The sequence below is a fragment of the Pelophylax lessonae genome (genome assembly GCF_965119305.1).
Source record: "Pelophylax lessonae genome assembly, chromosome: 2".
Taxonomy (NCBI): domain Eukaryota; kingdom Metazoa; phylum Chordata; class Amphibia; order Anura; family Ranidae; genus Pelophylax; species Pelophylax lessonae.
In genome coordinates, this window is record NC_138769.1 from 229,821,032 (window position 1) to 229,844,524 (window position 23,493).

A 23,493-nucleotide genomic window follows, 5' to 3' on the forward strand; every position below is an offset into this window, starting at 1 on the left:
TAATAGCTGTAACTATGTGAGCCTTCACTTCCCTGTCAGGCATGTATCTCCTCTGACAGGGAAGTGAAGGATCACAGTTGTATCTATTAGAGGCCGCTCCCCCCGCCCGGTCAGTTCTCATTCACACACAGTACCACTGAGCTGACAGGGAAGGATCACATAGTTGTATCTATTAGCGGCCGCTCGCCCCGCCCCCCCCCGCCCGGAGTGTCCGTTTATTCATATACATCGTGCCGCTGACAGGGAATTGAAGAGAAGTTAAGGCTCACATAGTTACAGATATTAGCGGCCTCTCGCCCGCCCTCCCACCCGGTGTGTCAGTTCATTCATGTACAGATCGTAGTAGTAGTGACATCACCGGGAGGCAGGCGGTCGGCCAGAGGCGGGACTTTTGAATAATGGACACCGGAGGAGCTGAGTGAGTAGGAGAGGGACGCTGAGGCTGATGGGGGGGGGGGGGGGGAGGGTTGTGATAGCTGAGGCAGCTTACCATTGGTATTAGTATTAATTGTGCAGCATGAGGGGGTTAATGTATTGTCACTGCTGCATTAGTGACCGACCAGTGGCAGTTAACCGGTTGCCGACCGCCGCACGACTATATACTGCGGCGGTCAGCCCCGGCCAGGCAGAGTGACGTATCGGTACGTCACTCGCCTGTCACTGACTTGCGAGCCTATAGCGAGCGGGCGCGCGCCCGCCGAGGCGCGCGCCCGCCGCGGCTCGTTCACAGGCAAGTCAGTGCGTGTGACCGGCGGACTCGATGTCCGCCGGCCACACTACGATCGCTCCTGTGAAGGGAGAAAGACAGAGCAGCTTGTGTAAACAAGCTGCCTGTCAGTTCTCCCTGTGTAAAAGTAAAGATCTGACCGTTCTACTATGTAGAACGGTTGATCTTTGCTTTTACACCAATAGCAATGTCCCTACACAGTAGAAAGCACGCCCCTAGGACACACTTAACCCCTCCCTTCCCAATAAAGTTAACCCCTTCCCTGCCAGTGTCATTTTTGCAGTAACAGTGCATATGTATAGCACTGATTACTGCAGTAATGTCACTGGTAACCCCAAAAGTGTCAAAAATGTCAGTCAAGGGTCCGATCTGTCCGCCGCAATGTCGCAGTACCGAAAAAAAAAATCGCAGATCGCCGCCATTACGCGTTAAAAAAAAAAACACCAAAAATGACAAAAATCTTTCTCTTTGTTAGTAAACGCGATAACTTTTGCGCAAACCAATCAAAATACGCTTTTTGCGATTTTTTTTACCAAACATAGGTAGCATAAAACAAATTGGCCGAAAAATGTTAAAAAATTTTGATTTTTACTTTTTTTTTTGGGGAATTTCATATAAAAAAATGTGAAAAATATTGTTATTTTTGCAAAATTTACGCTCTTTTTTTGTTTATAGCGCGTGATCAAAAAATCGCACAGGTGATCAAATACCACCAAAAGAAAGCTCTGTTTGTGGGAAAAAAAGGACGTCAAATTCGTTTAGGTACAGCGTCGCACGACCGCGCAATTGTCCGTTAAAGTCACGCAGTAAAAAATCGCAAAAAAACCCCTGGTCCTTTAGCAGCCAAATCCTCCGGGGCTTAAGTGGTTAATTAACCCCTTTGTGCTGCATTAGTGCAACCAGTATCAGTGTTAATTAACACTGGTTGCACTGATACTGGTTGCACTAATGCAGCACAAAGGGGTTAATTAACTGCCACTGGTCGGTCACTAATAGATGAGTGACCAGCAGTGGCAATACATTAACCCCCTCATGCTGCATAATACAAATACCATTGGTAATTAAATTAACCTATTGCCAACCCGTCACAGTACATATACTGTGACAGGGTGGCAGCGACAGGTGTAGGTCGCTGCCTGTTTTTGGTGTATGCCCCTGTTCTAATTTAAAATTATTTGGGGGGAAAAGTCATTTTCGGTTTCGGCCCATCATTTTCGGTTACGGCCCAAAATATTCATTTCGGTGCATCCCTAGTTGGAACCAGAGTTGGTCATCTTACTTTAAAAAAGTAATTAGTTACAGTTACAAATTAGTTCTCCCAAAAAGTAATTGAGTTACTGACTCAGTTACCACATTGAAAAAGTAATTAGTTACTCAGCAAAGTAACTGCGACTTTTTTTACTATTCTATAATGCAATTACGTTCTATGAGATCTTTAATAGTTGTGGCGGTGTGGCACACTGTGGGGGTCTGAGTCCTGAGTCCTCCTGACTGAGTATCTGTATTTTATTTTGTTTTTTGGTACCTGCTGCCTGGAGTGGCTGGCTGTTGGTGGTGTGGCACACAAGTGGTGGCGGTGTGGAACACTGGTGGTGGCGGCGGTGTGGAACACTGGTGGTGGCGGCGGTGTGGAACACTGGTGGTGGCGGCGGTGTGGAACACTGGTGGTGGCGGCGGTGTGGAACACTGGTGGTGGCGGCGGTGTGGAACACTGGTGGTGGCGGCGGTGTGGAACACTGGTGGTGGCGGCGGTGTGGAACACTGGTGGTGGCGGCGGTGTGGAACACTGGTGGTGGCGGCGGTGTGGAACACTGGTGGTGGCGGTGTGGAACACTGGTGGTGGCGGTGTGGAACACTGGTGGTGGCGGTGTGGAACACTGGTGGTGGCGGTGGTGGGGGTCTGAGTCCTGACTGACTGTGAGGTTTTTTTTTTGGGTACCTGCTGTGCTGGGCTGGCTGCTGGAGGTGGTGAGGGCTGGAGATGACGGGGAGATGCACTGCTCTGGCAGAACCTGCCTGGCTACATATCCATGGAGGGTTCTGCAAAATATGGAGATGACTACAACGGGCGGAGGCAGATCGTTTTTCATGCTACGGAGCTGCGGTGTGGAGTACGGGGAGATGCACTGCTCTGGCAGAACCTGCCTGGCTACATATCCATGGAGGGTCCTGCAAACGTCAGGAGTTGGGGGTTGCCATCCACCATCCAGCAACTAACTCCCATCCCACTACTAAACAGGCCCAATGCACACTCATCTGCAGCCCCCCCCCCCCCCAGGGCAGTGCATCTCCCCGTACTCTATACCGCAGCTCCGTAGCATGAAAAACAATCTGCCTCCGCCCGCTGTAGTCATTTCCATAGTTTGCAGAACCCTCCATGGATATGTAGCCGGGCAGGTTCTGCCAGAGCAGCGCATCTACCCGTCATGTCCGCCTCCGCAGCCATCATCATCTGCCGATTCTCTTGTGTCTCCTTGGCTGAGTCTCCTCCTCTTCTACTTCCTGTACCGCAGACAGCGGTCATAGAGGAGAGGGGGAATTACAATTACCTCTGCTGCCATCTGGTGGCAGTAGATGTAATTGCAGTAACGCAGCCGAAAGTAGCGGCAGCGGCGTTACAGGGAGGGAACGAGTAATCAGATAGATTACTCGTTACCCTCAAAAGTAACTGCGTTAAGTAACGCCGTTTACTTTAACGCAGTTACTTCCATCACTGGTTGGAACCCGCATAAGTCAGTAGCAAAGTATCCACAAACATGGTCAACATACAGCTATAAACCCCCTAGTGCAAAGCAATGTAAAATACTTCCAACACTAGAAGAAAAAAAAGGTAATGAATATCCATATCCCACACAGGGAAAATGCTTGGACATTTTTCTGGTTGCTAAGGAAATGACTATTCTTGACAGGGGACTTTAAATGCATGCTGAATAGAAAATTGCTGAGAACGGAGATAAAAGAAAATGTCAGTTTTGTGATAACAATTTTGTAGATAAAAAGTTTTTCTCCCCATTAAGTCATCAATCAGGTCTGCAGAAGGATAGCCCAAAATTTCGAGAGAGATCAGCATTTTCTAAAGGAGATGTAAAGTTAGAAGTCACACCTTCTGGAGCAATGTACAACAGTGCAAACATCTGCAATCTGAATATTGAACAGACCATGTTTTAACTACTTCCGGACCAGCAATGTACCAGTACGGCACTTGACTTCAGGGGGTTATACCAGAATGCCATGCTGCAGGCATCAACCCAGTACTGTAACTAGCCACTGGCTTGCTTTTATTTAGTAGTGGGAGGGGGTAGCCCCCCCCCCCCCACACACTTTTTATATTTTACAAAAAAAAAATCATCATTTTGTTTTTTGCATTAAAATTCAAAAGTATTTTTTTCCCCAAATAATTACTGGCGGGAGTCACTTTGCTTGGGGGGCCCGTGGAACCCAGCTTACTTGAGAAATCCCTCAGCTCCCTAGGGCACTCTTATGAGTAAGTCACCTTGTGTTTATTAGGGACAAAAAGGTGACCAAGGAAAGGATAGACCGGTACTTACTGGACACTGAGAATATGGTTTGAATTACTTCAACTGGAACAGTAATATTTATCAACCATATATCTTAACATATCAAGACTATTCCTGGCCTGTTTGATTCTGAACATGTTCATTGAAAGAGCTAATCACATTGGCCTCTGTTCCATGTTCCTAAATGCCAGAGACGGACAGTCTGGCACTGGTGGTCTCTTCATATTGTCTGTATTAAGGTGGGATGTGTTTTCTGGTAAACCTGTCTGTCCCATTGTTAATGAACTCACATTGTTTCTGTCCAGATGGCTAGATATTTAGTTCAGGTTAGTTCTCTTTCTGTATAAAATTTCATCTGCATATGATAATGTAATCAGGCACGTGACCTGATGAGGCAATTTGATCAGGAGGGGGGTGCCTTCATGTGACTATATACTGTGTGAGACTGTTCAATAAAGTGCTTGTTTTCAGATACATAAAAGCCAAGTTGTCAGCTAGTTTTGTATGTAGGGCGGCTGGAATATCGGATATCTATGTTCAAGACTGGAGGAAGCCACATACTGACGGAAGCCCACAAACACAGTATGGGGCCTCAGTTCCGTTACAATTACGTTTAAAAACAATGCTGCTCAAATACAATGTGACAAATTGCAATGACTGACATTTTATTCTCTAGGCCCTCTGCTTTTAAAAAGTATATAATGTTTGGGGGTTTTCGGTAATTTTCTAACAAAAAATACTGATTGTTATATGTACTCAAAAAGTTCCAGAAAAGGCTGGGTCTGGAAGTGGTTAAAGCTAACACTATATAAAATGAAACAAACCGGTTATTGTTTTTTTCTGGGTTTTTTGCTGGTAGTCAGAACTCAGAACAAATGGAGTAAGTCAAAGTGAAACTCAAGTTATTACAAATAAATATAAAACCTATTCAAAACTATATATTTTTGCAGTGAACATCTGCTCCTTTGGTAAATTAACCCCACCGGATGCAGTTGTATGTATTGACCTTTACTAAGTACTGTAGTTCAACAGCAAACTGACTTGTGAAAAAAATGTGGTAATGCACCTGAAGTTGTAATCTTCAGAGGAAAAAAAAAAAAAAAAAATTTTTAAGAACACATTTACACCATTGTGCTGCAGTGATTATGTGCACTGCTATTGCGAATGGCAATCCTATGCACCAATGCTTGTGTGCTGCAGTGCTCAGCAGCACAGTAAAACTCATGGTATTCTGCGTGTTGCGCTGTGGGAAAAGGCAGCCTATCCCTTCTTCATATGCATTGTAGTGCATCTTAAGCCCCGTACACACGTACCGATTGTCGGCCGAACTATCGGCCGTCTTTTGTCCGGTGCTGTTTTGTTGGTTGAAAAGTGCTCAAGACTGCACACGAATTTTGTCGGCCAACAACAACCAACTGCAGAAGTGATGTCATGTTCTGGTCTACTTTCCGTGTGTTTTTTCTTCACTGAGCATGCCCAGTCTTGATCATCACATTTTTGTCGGCCGAAATCTGTACTGACTGACAAACAATCGGCTGTTCTTTGTTGGCCAACAAAAATTTAAAGCCTGCACACCAGATTTTGTTCGGCCGAAAAGTCGCAGTCGGTTGTCGGGAAGCATCATACTAACAAGACGACAATCGGCCGATCGGACGTTGGCTGAATATATACGGCCGACAATCGGTACGTGGGTACGGGCCTTTAGTCAATTTTGAGTTGGCTGTTTGAAGTGATTCTAATTGTATATTTTTTTTTTCTTTAAAATAAGTGTTACACTTCCATGCTTGGTGCAAGCCAGGTATTCGCATGGGCTCCCTCCCATGCCTCGCTGGCTGCATCTATTGACAAAGTGAAACTTGGCCCTACTCCCTTGTCACTGGCTGTGATTGACAGCAGCAGGAATCAATGTGCCCTGCTGCTATCTATAAGGCAATGAGGATGGAGCGAGCAGAGAGCCCCTCTGCTCTCGTGCACATCACTGGATTGAGATTGGGCTCAGGCAAGTATAACAGGGGCTGGGGAGGGGGAACTGAATGCAGATGTTTTTTTCTGTAAAGCATGGAAGAAGGCATTTTATGCATTAAAGTAAAAAAAAAAAAATCTGCCTTAAGAACACTTTACCACACCACAATGCATTATACCCCATGCATTGCAGAGCACAAAACTGTGGTATGAATGGCCCCTTATTTTTAATAGAGGGTGAAGCATTAGAACCGACCATTTATTTTGCTTATTTTGCTTGTGAGGGCCTGTTACAGCAAAATGCATTGTGTTTTTTGCACTGCAAATAAACTTGCTTGCCCTTGCAAGACGCGTGCAGGTGCTAATAATGTTTAATGGCACCACAAACATGGTATCACAGACCCATGCTGTTCGGTGCAATGCATTTTCAAAAAATAGTTGCTTGCACTATTTCCCACATTCCAGTGTTACCAATTGAATAGGTAGTCAAAACCAGATCATGAAGGAATATGCACGTGAACCTGTCCTGAACCCATTGGAAACACCATTACAAAAACTTAAAAAAAAAAAAATGTAAGGATGTTTTGAGACAGGAGGGCAGAACTACAAACCTTACTCAGATATAGGCTTCATGCACACTGGACATTTTTGTCTCCTGAATGCCTTTCCACCTGGCTGCAGCATTGTCAGAAAAAAAAAAAAAAACACTTCAAGCGTTTGGCTATTAATCCTTTACATTCTAACAGGATATTGCTGCGCTAAAATATGATATAGATAACATATAAGACGAAAAGCAGCCAACACAAATCTTAGAAATACAAGATCAAAACAATATATGGCAAAATGTAGCGCTAATCATAAACTGTCTACACAGAATGTCTTTAAAACTTCAGAGGGGAAACAGCAGTCCTTATGTTCTCCACAAAGAATGATGTGAAAAAAATATATATATATATCTTTGGATAGTGAAGATCCTCAGTAGTAAACCACCACCAGACACCGCACACACTGGTCCTTACCAAATGTAGGTGACCCTCATCACAAAGGTCATAATCGCATGATAGTGCCTGAGCCCTGGAAACCCGGGATCCTTCACTGCTCCTTCCTTGAATAGGTCAAAATAGCAGGCAAACTCCACTCCACATGGGGTCCCCAAAAGAAGAAACAGAACACCGCCTCATAGTGTATACTGCTTAATACTTTATTGGCCCCAAAGGAAAAAAAAAAAAAAATAATAACTTACTGGATAGCCGCTATTAGAGAGCGTTGCAAGTTTCTCCTCCTTAGTTATGGATGCTGCTGCATCCCACCATCAAAATGGCCGCCGTGTCCCTTCCACGTTTTGCGTGCGTCGCCGTAAGCTCCACCCGACGCGCGTTTCGTCAGAGACTGACGTCGTCAAGGGGTGTGGTCTCAAGGCGGCGACGCCGAATATATAGTAGTCGAGACGGCGGAAGTGTTACTCATCACCAATACCCGGAAACGGTCCACTTGCGTTCCACCGACCGGATATGGCAAATAGGGAGAGAGAAGTGGAAGTATAACAACCTCCTTTCATCGTCTACCACTTAACATGGGACGAACTAGATAGAAGGAAAAAAAACTTCTTTATTCACAAATAGGAGATTAATATCCATATCAAAACTAAAGGCTACCTACAGCAATTTCAGTGATCACGGCTCCATCTAGTGGTGACACATCAAACCGCAGGTAGGAGAAACATGCCTCACTCTCTTCACAAAGCGGTAAATCACATTAAATACATAAAATCCATAATGAAAACTAAAATTAGTCATATAAAAAAGGAATTTGAACAGAATAGTAAAAAGATCTCACTGGCAATCTGTATAAGAATAAAAATATTAAAAACAGATTATATTATAATCCTTTACATTCGCCATAATAATTTATTCTGGCTACTGAAATGAATTCACACTCAAGAGCTAAAAAATTTAAAGCGTTTTCTGCCAAAATGCCACTGCTCCTGGAAGCACAGGCAGTGGATTTTCTCGGCCTCTAAACTCCTTGAAAAGTCTGTGTGGTCATGGATACATAGGCTAACACGCAGGGGCAAATAGAGGCAGGAAAAAAAATGCCCCTAGAAGCAGCAGAAGAGTGTAGTGTGCATGAGACCTTAGTAACCCAATTTGTTGCTACCAAAATGACAAACTACCACAGATCCTGGGACTCAAGAACATAGGACCTTCCTGGAAGTAAATTTCAACTAATCTCCCTGGTCAAGAGTTTGACTATCGCTTTATTAGAGCTGCACGATTCTGGATAAAACAACAATTGCAGTTTTTGCTTAGAATAAAGCTCACGATTCTCATGAATTGGACTAACTTTACTTTTTTTTTTTTTTTAAATTTATTGCTGTGTATTTTTTTCCCCCAAAAAATTGCTTTTGAAAGACCGCTGCGCAAATACAGTGTGACAAATATTGCAACGACCGCCATTTTATTCTCTAGGGTCGCTACTAAATATATATTTGGGGGGTTCTAAGTAATTTTTTTAGCGAAAAATTCAGATTTTAAATTGTAAGCGACAAATGATAGATAGAAAAAAGCCTGGTCATTTAACTGCCCTCATTTTTAGACGAAGTTCATCCCTTTGATATAAAGAACCAAATGATACAAGGTTTTTTATCTTAGCACTGAGCAATGTTGTGTTAAACTTTGCAGGCTGCCTTTTCTTTTTGAAAGCTCTGCACCTATTACATGAATCATGGAAATGCCAGATCGTGAGTGAGGTTAAATCTTTTTTTTTTTTTTTATGTTGACTCAAGATCGTGATTTTTTTTTAATAATTGTGCAGCTCTACCCTTCATGTTCCCCTTCCTATTAATGCATCAATATGATAAGCAACATAACTGGCTAAAAATAAAATGCAGGAGAGGGCAGGGACACGCTTCTGAGCAGAGCAGCTGGTCAAAAGATTCAACAGTCCTGGCGCATTGAACAAGAAAGCTAAAAAGGCATGTAGGCACCCACAGCATCAATCTAATTCAGCTTTAATTACCTTTATACAACTTCACAGTTTAGCTTCAAAGGGCAAGAAGGATCTTATGAAGTGCCAGAGGGCATAAGGACGACTATTGTTTTAACAAAACAACTATTTGTCAAGCACTATCCACTGCTTTTATACACATGCCACAGCTAAATTTATTAGGGCCTAACACACCAGAAGTCATTTCAAGCAGTATTATAATCTTTTGCAGTATGTGTTAATACAGTTTGACTTCTCAAAGACAGAGTGTTGGTTATAAACGTGAAATTTAATCCACGTGCAGTTTAGGTCTAATATATTTATTTTGTAATGTTCCTAAATGTAAGGCCCCCAAAAAAAAAAAAAACCAAAGCATTGAGCAATGAGCACATTTCTCTACAATGCACATTTATTCCATTAAAAATGCAGCAAGTACAAAAGGTTTATACTGATTTACCAGAAATCCAGTAGGCTCCTAACTTCTTGCTTAGGCTGACCATACAGTAAAATCCCAACCAGCATCGTCAGCCCTGCTTATGTCAAAAGGGACTTCCAGCAACTGCCTCTGAGAAAATTAAAGCAGAGCTCTACCCAAAAGTGCTCCTGACCCCCTGACATGCCACAAGTGGCATGTTACATAGTTGAGGTTGAAGACCATAGTCCATCCAGTTAAACCTGTGTAGGTGTGAATCATCTCACATACCCCTAAATGTTTTTATGCTTGAGATGTATGTCCAAGAGTCTTCTAAAGTAGCCATACTTCCCACAGTTAATACCGTTTGTGGTAGAGAATTCCACAGTCTTGTAGCCCTTACTGTAAAGAACCCCCTGTGTAGCCTGAGGTTAAAACGCTTCTCTAATCGAATTGTATGGCCTTGTGTCCTCATGCCTTTCTTGCGACTGAATAGTTTTTTCTATGCTCTGATCACCGTTGAGGTATTAGTAAATTGCTATCATGTACCCTCTCAGGTGTCTCTTCTCCAGGGAGAATAAATCAAGCACTTCTAAACGCATGTCTTTTTTTTTGGGGGGGGGGGGGGGCAGCAGCAGGTACCTAGTTTTGACAGGTACTCATTCCCAAGAGACACCCCTTCACACAGCAACAGAGCTGAGGCAATCAGATCCCACCCCTATCACTTTACTCTTGTTGTCAGGAAAACTTGTCAGAAGTGATTCATGCTGATAGAGGAATGAAGCAGCAGACAGAACAGACAAGTACACACTATAAAGGGATATGCTTTGTTCAGATTTCATGTTTGACGTGTACAACCACTTTCAGGGCCACCCTTGGCAGCTTCCAAAGTAGAAAGATTTGTGATGGCAGACTTATCTAGGAGGTAAATGCCAAATACTACAAATGATAGTACAGATATTCCCCAGCTCTTAATCCAGGTAGTCCGTACAATAAAAACCTAAACCAATAATTAATTTAAGTAAAAATTGAGGGTTTTTGTGGCATATATTTGCAAATCCATAACACTGTAGAAAATACAAATACTGCTGCATCAGACACTCCTGCAAAGTATGGTCCCTAACGAAATTTGACATTTCCATTTTCCCCCCAGCAGTCAATCTAGCTAATCAGCACAAAGTGTGGGTCACTGTGCATTTCTTAATGTATGAAAATATTTAAACAAAATGAAATATGTACTTTAGTCAGGTACGGAGTTCCCTTTAAAACTTATGTGTGTGCCTTCACAAGATGTGGAAGTAGCATCTCCCACCCTCTGCAGCAAAGCGGTAAGATGCTCACAACATACATCTATATCTATATGGGATGGCACAGACTCCCACACGCCTAAAGTCATCATGTTTGGGGAGGTCAGATGGTTAGGCTATTTGAAGGGGCATTGCTTTTTATTACCATATGTGGCAGCAAAAAGAAAAAAAGTTATGTTGCCCAATGTAAGCAAGCTCTCTTATTTCTCACTTTTGCAAAGTTACTGCACAGGCATGCTTCCTGTTTTATCAGAAACTGTGAAGGTTTCATTTAGCAACTTGTTTTTGAAGATGTACTAATAAGGGTTGGCAATAAACTGATAAGAGGTAGCACTGCATTCCAGGTTCCTCCACACCTCTGGAGCTGCATAATTGTTTTCTGAATCCAGAAACAAAGGGAAATGAACTTTGTTGACCTGTTCTATAAACTTGATGCAAAGATTAATGTTAAAGTATAACTAAAGGTAAGACTCCTTTATAGTTTTGGACAGTGTGGAGAGGGATTAGAACACCTGTGAAGTTTTTGTTGTGTCTGAGCACCTGTTAGGGAGATTCACCCTATTTGTCCTGTTTCCCATTAACATTAAAAGTGAAAGAAAGAAAATCTCAAATTTAGGGTTGTCTCCAGTAAAGTAACAGAGGGGAAATCTTCCAATAGGGAGGCCAAGTCTGGTTACCTGGAGGGCTCAAAAGAATTCCCTTAACCCAGGGCTCGACAAACCCCGGGCGCAAGGTCGCATTTGCGACTAGAATTAGCGACCTGGCGCCTGGGGTGCCCTGCAGGAGGTGTCCTGTCCCTTTTGCACCCCCACCTCCTCCCCGAGTGCACGGACTTCCGCGCTGTCCGAAAATTGAGGCCCCGGCTTTTCAGCCTTCTTCTGTGAGATTATAGAGGCTTCCAATGGGGAACTGGCGCCCTCTTGTGGTGGCCGGGAGTAATGACTTTCCACTGCCTGTTCTCAATGCATTCTCATCTCCTTCCCAAGAGGAAATTAAGGGAAGTTTTTGCAGGCTTCCATTTGCCTGTCCACTTACCTTTGCTTAAAGAAGAGTGGACAGGGAGTGTGGTTATTAAATTATTTTTTTTCTCCTTCAGCTTCAGTAGGTACATACCGGGGGGGGGGGGGGAACAATTTGCTTGTGTGTTGCACCCACACTGATTGTGGGCTCCAACGCAGAAAGTAAGACACTTTAATAAGGCAGGTGCATTTATTATTTGAAAAATGCCTTTAAATACGATCAATTCCTTTAGTATTCTTCCAGGGGACAAGTATTTGACTTTGTATTTTAGCTCCACTTTATCACATTTGCCATATACATCTCCAAAAAGTATTCAAACATAATGCTTAAAGCAGAACTCTGGACAAAAATGTATTCACATGTCCTTGTTGCTTTTTTCCTACCTTTACTGAATATGCAATCCATCTTCTGTTTGAATCAGTAGTTGCACTGAAATAGCCTATTTTCAAATCAAACCGTTAATTCTCTTTGGTTTCCTGTTTGTAAGACCAGTGGCTGCTATGTCTCCTATTTCCCCAGCCACTGGCCTTGGCACATCCCTTCTGTAGTTCTTTCTCCGGGAAGCAGTGTTGTAATTCAGCCCCAGTTGCAGTGATGGGCGGACCGAGACTCTGACACATTCAACATGTACAGGCCTAGTGTACCTGCCCACATTCACTACAATTCCTGGTGGTTGATGGGAACTGTAGTTTTCTTTTACTGCAAAGAGAGAGGAGAGGATATGATGTAATCCCTGCTGTCACACCCCCTCCTTGGCAGAGCAGATGCTGTTATCTTTTGAATTACAGAGGTCATGAAAATTCAATTAGACTTTTCTCCTAAATGGTAAGGATTTTCAAAACTGTATTAACTGTTTAGTGTTGTGTAGGAGCGTGTACTAATGGGTGGTTTTTGCCTATCCCGTAGTTCTTCCAGAAATCTATATTCTTCAAAAGGTTTCTGTCCCTTTTTTTAATTCTTTAAGAGGTGTACAAACATATCTATATCTCAGCTAAAGGTGGAAAACATTGGAAGGTCTTGATAAAGATTGATTTCCATATCCAGTTATTTGCACAGGGACCTCTACTCACTGAGGGATGGCAAGCTTTATACTACATTTAGAATAGTGTTATGTTTTAACCCTTTCCTTCTCGATTTTGAAGTTTTGGATTTACATATTACACTCATAGAGCTGTGTGTATAGTATCTTTTTTAACCAGGCAAAAAATAGCTGAACTATAACTTGCTACACTATCTTGTACACGGCTTTTGTTTACTTAATAAAGAGCGGTAGTAAACCATCAGAAAAACAACAAACAATGCCCCCCCCCCCCCCTACAGGTTTCATAATGTACTAGTATGCACCAGAGTACATCGAGTAGTGGAAGTTTAATAAGCTTTTTGCCATCTGTGCCTCATTAGGGAGATTTCCCCTCACTTCCTGTCTTGTAGACTCAACAGAAGTGAGAGGATATCTTTGCAATCCCCCTCAAACAGTGGTCATGGTAACTAGAGTTTCCACTGGAAGATTTCCACTCAATTCCTGTTCTGGTGACTACTCAGAATTTGCAATCTGCAGGTGTCAATTTTAAGGTAATTGCACCCCAAATGTAGGTCACAAACAGTGCGCAAAACCCACAACAGATCACATGGTACAGAAGTAACATGCAATGTGTTTGCAGTGAGTTTTCATAAGTACTGCATGCACTTATTTTGGAAACGCACTGCATGTTACTTACTTCTGTACCTTGTGATCTATTGTGGATAATCGTACTGCATGTGAATCTCAGCACGTTCCTATTCGATTCTGGGTGTCAACAAGCCCTCAATGAGGATTGCCTCAACTAAAAGTATACAAAAAGGCAACACATGAAAACAGACTAGGGAATGTTTACAAATGAAATACGTTTATGAAAGCAGCTCCAGAAAGTTATGGAATTTAACATTTCTCAAGACAAGGAATGTATGACAAATTAAGTTAACGAATAGTTTCCTTCAAAAATAAGCAGGTCTGCAATTCACAGTGCTTTATCATAGCAAAGGCATTTCATGACTCTACCCTTGGAAAAGACTGCCAATTTACTCAATACCCAAATCCATCACTCAGTAACTAAAAAAGACCCTGCAATAGACCAGTGGTTCTCAAATCCGGTCCTCGGGACCCACTAACAGGCCAGATTTTAAGTATTACCTTGGGGGATGCAGACTAGAATACTGCAATCACTGAGAAGCAAATGAGATCACCTGTGATGTAATTTAGTTATCTTGCAAACCTGGCCTGTTGGTGGGTCCCGAGGACCGGATTTGAGAACCACTGCAATAGACCACACATCCAACCTTTTCTGTGTTTGGAAAGACAGACAACTCTGGTAAGGTTTTTATTTTTTAGGACACTTACTGCCCTACTCATTGCGCAACAACCCATTATAAACTGCCGTGACAGATGTTCTTTATTTGTCTAGGTCATTCAGGCTTTAAGAGCATGATGCCAACCGCTGCCAGGGCACAACCAGAATGGTAACCCAATGCAGCCAAGAAAGGATAGAATTAAATTACACATCAGGATAAAATAGCATTTGGTGTGCCAGGATACATTTTTACAATGCTACCAGGACATTACCGATTATGACCCTATCACTTCACATATTACATCACTATTCTCAGGATCAGATCCTATAAGGCAGGGGGTCTTCAAACTATGGTCTTCCAGTTCTACAATTCCCATCATGCCTAGTCAGGTCTGTGAGTTTTACAATGCCTCATGGGACGTGTAGTACCACAACAGCTGGAGGGCCGTAGTTTGATGATCCCTGCTATAAAGCTTAGAAAGAACTCCCTGGTTTTGGATACCAGCCTATTCAGAGCATAAAAGTAAAAAAGGGCTTCAAGAAGAAGCTCACAACTACCAACATAAGCAATTTACTTTTTATGACTTCTAACCTACTCTCGGACTAATGTACCTAATGTACACAAAATTCCAGCCCTGTTGGCATGAGGATCTAGATATCATAATGCAAGAAACATAAAACTGCACTGGAGCAGCAGATTAGAATTTATTTTCTCCTGGTCATTGTATACTTAACCAGCCCTGTACTACCACTAACGAGCTTACTAATCTGACCAACTACTACTAGTGTGAGCTCACTGACTTGTGGAACTTTACACAAGCAAAACAAAGTTGACGCAAATTTAAAGGGATATCAGTAAAGCTGGCCATACACTAGGAGATTTTCGAAGCATTTACTATAAGAAATATGTTCATTCGGTAAAAACTCCCCACTATGGTCAAAATTGGGGAGGTCGTACCCTTCTGTCTTTCAACAGTACGGGGGATGAAACCTTCCATCACCAACCCAACTGTAAGGGAGGGGGTGAAATACTCTTCTGTCTCCAAACCCAAGCTGTTTGGTGATGGAAGGTTTCATCCCCCTAACTGTTTGGAGGGGGGGGGGGGGCAACTTTGTATCACCCAACCAACTTTACAAGAGAGGATTTGACCCTTAAATCATGAAGCCAACTGTGCAGGGTGAGGGACCGTTCCGTCAAAAACCTAATGTACAATGTTCCGTCACCAAATCAAACCAACTATTTGGGGGGGGGGGGGTCGGTGCACCCAACCGTTACCAAAACAGTATATGTTGGATGTTTTTGTCAAAAAAACTACGGGGGGGTTGGACCCTACGTCACCAAACCTGCTGTACAAAGGGGGTAGGGGGCTGGAGGTTGGACAATTCAGTGACCAAACCGAAATGTACAGGACCTGTATGGGGGGGAACCCTCCCATAACAAACATGTACACCGGAGGAGGTTGTTGGACCCTTCCATCACCAAACCACCTGTGAAAGGGGGCTAGTTGGAAGGTGGACTCTTCCATCCCCAAGTTAATGGGGGGGGGGGGGTTGTTGGATGGAGGACTCTACTCTTCCATATCCTAACAGTACAGAGTTGAAACCTTCCATCACCAACCCAACTGGGAGTAAGGGGGGGGGGGGTATCTGTTTGGAAGGTGGACTCTTCCATCCCCAAATTAACAGTACAGGCGTGAAACCTTTCATCAACAAACCAACTGTAAAGGGGTGGACACTCTCCTGACATCCAAACTGTACAATAAGGGGGGGGGGGGGGGTTGGACCCTTCAGTCATCAAACCAACTGAACAGGGGGAATCCCTTCCATCACAAAAACCAAATGTACACAGGAGAGGGTAGGAGGGAAGTTGTTGGACCCTTCCATCACCAAACCAACTGTAAAGGGGTGGGGGGTGGACTCTTCCACATCTAAACAGTACAGGGGTAAAACCGTTCACCATAGCATCTGTATGTGTAATGAAAAGGGGGGGGGGGTAAGGCATGCTAACCACCCCTCACCAAATCAACTGTACGGGGGGGGGCTACCCATCCCGTCACCAAAACTGTACGAGGGGGGGGCTGTAAGACATGCTACCCATCCGTCACCAAAACTGTACGAGGGGGGGGGGCTGTAAGACATGTTACCCATCCGTCACCAGAACTGTACGAGGGGGGGGGCTGTAAGACATGTTACCCATCCGTCACCAAAACTGTACGAGGGGGGGGGCTGTAAGACATGCTACCCATCCGTCACCAGAACTGTACGAGGGGGGAGGGCTATAAGACATGCTACCCATCCGCCACCAAAACTGTACGAGGGGGGGGGCTGTAAGACATGCTACCCATCCGTCACCAGAACTGTACGGGGGGGGGGCTGTAAGACATGCTACCCATCCGTCACCAAAACTGTACGAGGAGGGGGGGGCTGTAAGACATGCTACCCATCCGTCACCAAAACTGTACGAGGAGGGGGGGGCTGTAAGACATGCTACCCATCCGTCAACAAAACTGTACGGGGGGGGCTGTAAGACATGCTACCCATCCGTCACCAAAACTGTACGAGGGGGGGGGCTGTAAGACATGTTACCCATCCGTCACCAGAACTGTACAAGAGGGGGGGGGCTGTAAGGCATGATACCTATCCGTCACCAAAACAACTGTACAGGAGGGGGTGCTGTAGGACGTGCTACCCATCCGTCACCAAAACTGTACAAGACGGGGGCATGATATCTATCTGTCACCAAAACAACTGTACGGGGGGGGGGCTGCAAGACGTGCTACCCATCCGTCACCAAATCAACTGTACGGGGGGGGGGGCTGTAAGATGTGCTACCCATCCGTCACCAAAACTGTACAAGACGCGGGGGCATGATACCTATCCGTCACCAAAACAACTGTACGGGGGGGGGGCTGTAAGACATGCTACCCATCCGTCACCAAAACAACTGTACGGGGGGGCTGTAAGACATGCTACCCATCTGTCACCAAAACAACTGTATGGGGGGGGCTGTAAGTTGTGCTACCCATCTGTCACCAAAACAACTGTACAAGAGGGGGGCTGTAAGACATGCTAACCATCCGTCACCAAATCAACTGTACAGGGGGGGGTGTAAGACGTGCTACCCATCAGTCACCAAATCAATTGTACAGGGGGGGGGGCTGTAAGACGTGCCACCCATCCGTCACCAAAACAACTGTACAAGGGGGGGGGCTGTAAGACGTGCTACCCATCCGTTACCAAAACAACTGTACAAGAGGGGGGGCTCTGTAAGACATGCTACCCATCCGTCACCAAAACAACTGTACGGGGGGGGGGCTGTAAGAAGTGCTACCCATCTGTCACCACACCAACTGTACAAAGGGGGGGCTGTAAGACATGCTACCTGTCACCAAAACAACTGTACAAAGGGGGGGGGCTGTAAGACATGTTACTCATCCGTCACCAAAACAACTGTACAGGGGGGGGGGGCTGTAAGACGTGCTACTCATCCGTCACCAAAACAACTGTACAAGAGGGGGGGCTCTGTAAGACATGCTACCCATCCGTCACCAAAACAACTGTACGGGGGGGGGGGGGGCTGTAAGAAGTGCTACCCATCTGTCACCACACCAACTGTACAAAGGGGGGGGGCTGTAAGACATGCTACCTGTCACCAAAACAACTGTACAAAGGGGGGGGGCTGTAAGACATGCTACCTGTCACCAAAACAACTGTACAAAGGGGGGGCTGTAAGACATGTTACTCATCCGTCACCAAAACAACTGTACAGGGGGGGGGCTGTAAGACATGCTACCTGTCACCAAAACAACTGTACAGGGGGGGGGCTGTAAGACGTGCTACTCATCCGTCACCAAAACAACTGTATAAGAGGGGGGGGGGGGGCCTGTAAGACATGCTACCCATCCGTCACCAAATCAACTGTACAAGAGGGGGGGCTGTAAGACGTGCTACCCATCCGTCACCAAATCAACTGTAGAATGGGGGGGGGGGGGGCTGTAAGACGTGCTACCCATCTGTCACCAAAACAACTGTACAAGGGGGGGTTGGACCCTTCCATTACAAAACCAACTGTACAGATCAGGGACCTCTTCCTCACAAAAAGAAAAACAATGCGGAGAACCTTTCTATCACCATGAAACTATAGAGGGGGAGGTGCAACCTTCTCCCAGTGACCAACTCAAGAGGCCCTTCTTCCACTAATAACCATTTGAATGGTCCGCTGTCCTCGGCCTTAAAAGTTTCCAATGTTAGTCCTGATAAATCTAGAGGTAACACTTTATATGGCAGCCCAGTAGGCACACGACCAGAGATCCCAGCACTATACAGGGCCGGAGAGCAGAGCACAGATCGGCCAGCAGGGGTCGATACTCACCGCTGGTGTATAGGGGAGGCTCAGCCGCTGATGAGAGGAGATGCCGGGTAAGATCCGGACCCCCGCCGCGGGTACATCATCAGAGCCCGGGGAGGAGACCCTCTGTGCCCGCCGCGGGGCACGTCTGCGTCGAATGTTCCCAGCTGCGTCACTCGTCGTGGTAACCGCCGCCAGCGCCTCTCAGGCCTGCCCTGTGTGAGACTCCTCGTCACCTCCTGTGGACGGCTCTGGCTTTTCGGCCTCTCTACCTTCCCCTCTTCCCCCGGCCTCCGTTCCTGGGCCCTGCCGGAACTCCCACACAACGTCCCGCGCTCACAGTACCGGCCCTGAGCCCGGGGGATGAGGGTCGGCTTCGGAAGACAAGAAGCAGCGAGCGAAGACACCGGGAACCTTCCACGGCCAACGACACAGCCAGGCGAGACGAATGGAAGGCAGAGACACTGAGGCAGGCGTTACCAGTCGATGAGGAGGCTGTTCCTATGCTGATAGCTCACACACACAGGCGTCACTACAAGGGGATGAGACTGGCCACACACCAGGGGGCGGCAAAGGAGCACTGCGCATGACTAAACCGCTGGTTGATAAACTATGAAGAAAGACATATATAAATAAAGGCTGGCAGCTTACATTTGTACACAATATGAGTCAGCCCAGTGCCATATTCCTGTATGCTTACAGCCCTCTGGTGAGCACCATACTCTCCAACACACCAGACCTCTGCAGAGGACATGTATATGTAACCTTTGTTTGGGAGGAGTTCTGGGAAATGACCCCACCCCACAATATTGCACTAACCCTTTAACCCCCATTCACATCAGCGCAATTTGACAGGTCAAATCTCAGCCTACTGCCGGTGTTTTAAAATTTCGTCGGACCCATGAAAATTCCAGACCCTCGTCACTTCCGGTGACGCTACGTCATAACCCAGCTGGTGCGAGCCCCGCTGCGCATGCGCACAAGGCATTTTCAAGGTCCGATGAAATTCTACGACTTACGAACAGATGAGAGGAGGAGGGGCTGAGGTGGGACGCACACATCGCTGGGGGATAATGTTACAACACCGCCTCGTCATCGAGCAAGGAACATGTTGCAGAGCTGACTCAGAGGAGGCGGGAAGGAAGTGAATACTCATACTAAATAGTAATGATAAAAAAAATAATAAGAAATACTAGACATTTTTTATCATTAGTATTCCTTCCCGCCTCCTGTGAATTAGCTCTGCGCGGCGGTGTTGTAACATTTTCCCGCAGCGATGTGTGCATTCCACCTCTGCCCCTCCTCCTCTCAGTCAGCTGTTCGTAAGTCTTAGAATTTTATCGGACCTTGAAAATGCCTTGTGCGCATGCGCACCGGGGCTCGCAGCAGCTGGTGGTGACGGAGCGTCCCCGGAAGTGACGAGGGTCCGGAATTTTCACGGGTCCGACTAAATTTTAGAACACCGGCAACGGCACTGTCCCAATTGGTGCGTCACCGCACCGATTTCCAAGTAGTTCCTGCACTACTTTTGGCGACTTCGGGGGGCGATTTCAATAGAAATCTGTTCGTGAACCCCAACAGATGTCTTTCAAATCGGCCCCAGCTCGCAATGAAATGCGGGTTTGAAATCCAGCGTTTAATGTGAACGAGGGCCTATGTAGAGAACCAGAACCTTCACTGAGTTGAAGGGTGGGTTTGATAATATAGTTGGCAGCAGGGTTGCTCGTAAATTTACATTTTCAAGCTGTCTGTAAATGTCTGTCACGGGCAGAAGCTGCCTGTAAAAAATATGGCCACAGACCAGCTTCAGAACTGCACACGCATTGTTACGAAGCAGGCCGAATATAGCGGGCTCAGCATCGTCATGGCGCTTGCATTTCGAAAAAGGATGCAAAGCTGAGTGGAAGAGTATGTTTGATAATAAAGTTGGCAGCAGGGATGCCAACGCTCCGTAAATTTAGATTTTTAAATTGTCCGTAAATGTCCGATACGGGCAGCGGCTGCTTGTAAAAATGATGGCCACAGCCAGCTTCAAAACTGCGCACGCATTGTTACGAAGCAGGCCGATTATAGCGGAGCAGGTTCAGCATCGTCATGGTGCTTGCATTTCGAAAAAGGCCGCAACGCTGAGTGGAAGAGTAGGTTTGATAATAAAGTTAGCAGCAAGATTGCCAACAGCCCGTAAATTTAGATATTCAAACTGTCCATAAATTTTCGATACAGGCAGCGGCTGCCTGTAAAAATTATGGCCACAGCCAGCTTCAGAACTGCGCATGCATTGTTACGAAGCGGGCTGAATATAGCGGAGCAGGTTCAGCATCGTCATGGTGCTTGCATTTCGAAAAAGGCCGCAACGCTGAGTAGAAAAGAAGGTTTGATAATAAAGTTGGCAGCAGGGTTGCCAACAGCGTGTATATTTACAGTCGATTTTCAAACTGTTCGTAAATTTCCGTTACAGGCAGCTGCCCGTAAATAATATGGCCGCAGGCTGGATTCAGAACTGCAAATGTGCAGTTCCAAAGAGGACCAAATAGTGATGTCATGGCGCTTGGCACCTTTTTTAAAATGAAAGCACCAAGCAAGTCTAAATGCAAGGAGGGGAGGAGCACGGGGAGTAGTAGTGCGGCCGCCAGCCAGGGAGGGTCTTGGAGGTGTCGGGAGGAGAAAGAGAAGAGGATCAGAGCCTGCCCTCAGTGCCCTGCACCTGGCGGCTAACAATTACGGTCAGTTAGCTCCAGCTAGGCTACCCCACACAGTGTTGGGGGGGGGGGGGGTTGGTCACCGACAGACAAGTAAATACACTAAGGTAATGGGGGACAGGGATATAAAGTTTCCGCATTATGTCAGTATCCCACACCTTAGTGTATTCACTTTGTGAAAGGTGATCTAAGGTCACCAGAGTCCCCTCCCCTCCATCAGAGTTCCTGGTGTTCCCCCTTACATCCTCAGAGTTCCCCTTTACATCAGAGTCAGCAGAATTCCCCCTTATAGTGCAAGGAGCAGACCTTGATGTAAAGGGGAAAGCTGCAGACTGTGATGTAAGGGGGAACTCTGTGGACTGAGCAGAAACCACCTTACATCAGAGTTCTCATTTACATCAAAGTTCGTAGCACTCCCCTTTACATCAGAGTCCACATAATTCCCCCTTATAGCGCAAGGGGGAACTTGGTGAACCCTGATGTAAAGGGGAACACTGCAGACCGTGATGTAAGGGGGAACTCTGATGTAAAGGGAAAGCTGCGGACCGTGATGTAGGGGGGAACTCTGTTGACTGACCAGGGATAACCTTACATTAGAGTTCTCATTTCCACCAAAGTACGCAGTGCTCCCTTTTACATCAAAATCCACTGAGTTTCCCCTTACATCACAGTCTGCAATGTTCCTCTTTACGTCCGCATCTTATAGTGCAAGGGGTAACTCTGCAGACTGTGATGTAAGGGGGAACTCTGATGTAGAGGGAAATGCTGCAGACCATGATGTAAGGGGGAACACTGCGGACCATGATGTAAGGGGGAACTCTGTGGATTGACCAGAAACCACCTTACATCAGAGTTCTAATTTACACCAAAGTACGCAGCCCTCCCCTTTACATCGGAATCCACAGAGCTTCCCCTTACATCAGAGTCTGCATGATTCCCCCCTACAGTGCAAGGGGAAACTCTGTGTACCCTGTTGTAAAGGGGAATGCTGTGAACCATGATGTGTTTTGTTTATTTGTTACAGGTACTTATATAGCGCTGTCAATTTACACAGTGCTTTACATATATATTGTACATTCACATCAGTCCCTTCCCTCAAGAAGCTTGAAATCTAGGGTTCCGAACTCACATTTATACATACATGGGCCAATGTAGAAAGGAGCCAATTTAACTACCAGCATGTCTTTGGAGTGTGGGAGGAAACCGGAGTACCGAGAGAAAACCCACGCAGTCACAGGAAGAACATACAAACTACAAGCAGGCAGTGCCATGGTTGAGATTTGAACTTACAACCCTGGTGCTGCTAGGAGGAAGTGATAACCACTTAGCTACTGTGCTGCCCCCTGTGCTGTAAGGGGAACACTGCGGACTCTGGTGTAGAGTCTACAGGGTTCCCTTTTATATCAGAGTCTGCAAGGTTCCCCTTTACAGTGTAAGGGGGAACTCTGGGGACCATGATGTTAAAGGGAACTCTGAGGGCTCTGATGTAAGGGGGAATGCTTTGGACTCTGGTGGTCACCCTTAGGTCTGGTATAGATTTTGAGGGGGGGGACCCCATTCAAAATCCATACCAGACCCTTATCTGTGCATGCAGGTCAGTAGGCCAGGACAGTGGGGGTACGAGAAAGCACCCTCTTACTGAACCATAGCAGGATGCATGCCCTCAACATGGGGAGTGCTTTGGGGAGCCAAGGCACCTTGTCCCCATGTCGATAGGGACACAGGCCTCTTCCCCACAACCCTGCCCGGTGGTTGTGGGGGTCTGCAGGTGGGGGCTTGTCAGATTTTGCATGCCCCCTTTTCCAAGGGGCCCTCCATTTTCCCGATCCCCGATGTAAATGAGTAGAGGGTACATAGTACCCCCTACACATTCACCAAAAAAAGGGTAGTGTAAATGTAGACAGGAGCCAATTATTCACAATTCCTTTGTTAAAAAAAGTAAAAAAAAAAAAAAATTGTCCCCCAGTATAGATCAAACTTCAATCACGATAAACGCCAGCCACCGACCCCCCAAAACAAAAACAGACGCTGGCTCCCTCCGTATGACAGCCTCGCCACCTCCTGCCGCTAAATAAACGAATGGATGGGGGCACCTGATGATGTCAGTGACCCTGCCGTCTTGTGATGTCATTGACCTAGGATACTCTTTTTATTTATTCATTTTTTGGTGAATGAGCAGGCACAGGGC

General features: G+C 45.7%; 1 protein-coding gene across 6 annotated transcripts in view; it reads right to left on the reverse strand.

Moving 5' to 3' along the window:
• HIPK1 (homeodomain interacting protein kinase 1) overlaps window positions 1-18,853 on the reverse strand; it is a 160,172-nt gene extending 141,319 nt beyond the window's left edge. For 5 of the 6 annotated variants that reach the window (XM_082244530.1, XM_082244529.1, XM_082244531.1 and 2 more), the window contains exons 1-2: window positions 18,631-18,853; window positions 12,315-12,630 (exon numbers count right to left, since the gene is read on the reverse strand). In XM_082244530.1, the coding sequence (XP_082100656.1) occupies window positions 12,315-12,336 (22 nt within the window). In that variant the 5' untranslated portion in view covers window positions 12,337-12,630; window positions 18,631-18,853. The remainder of the gene's footprint in view (window positions 1-12,314; window positions 12,631-18,630) is intronic. The other variant, XM_082244528.1, reaches the window with a different exon arrangement.
• Window positions 18,854-23,493: the final 4,640 nt, after the last annotated feature.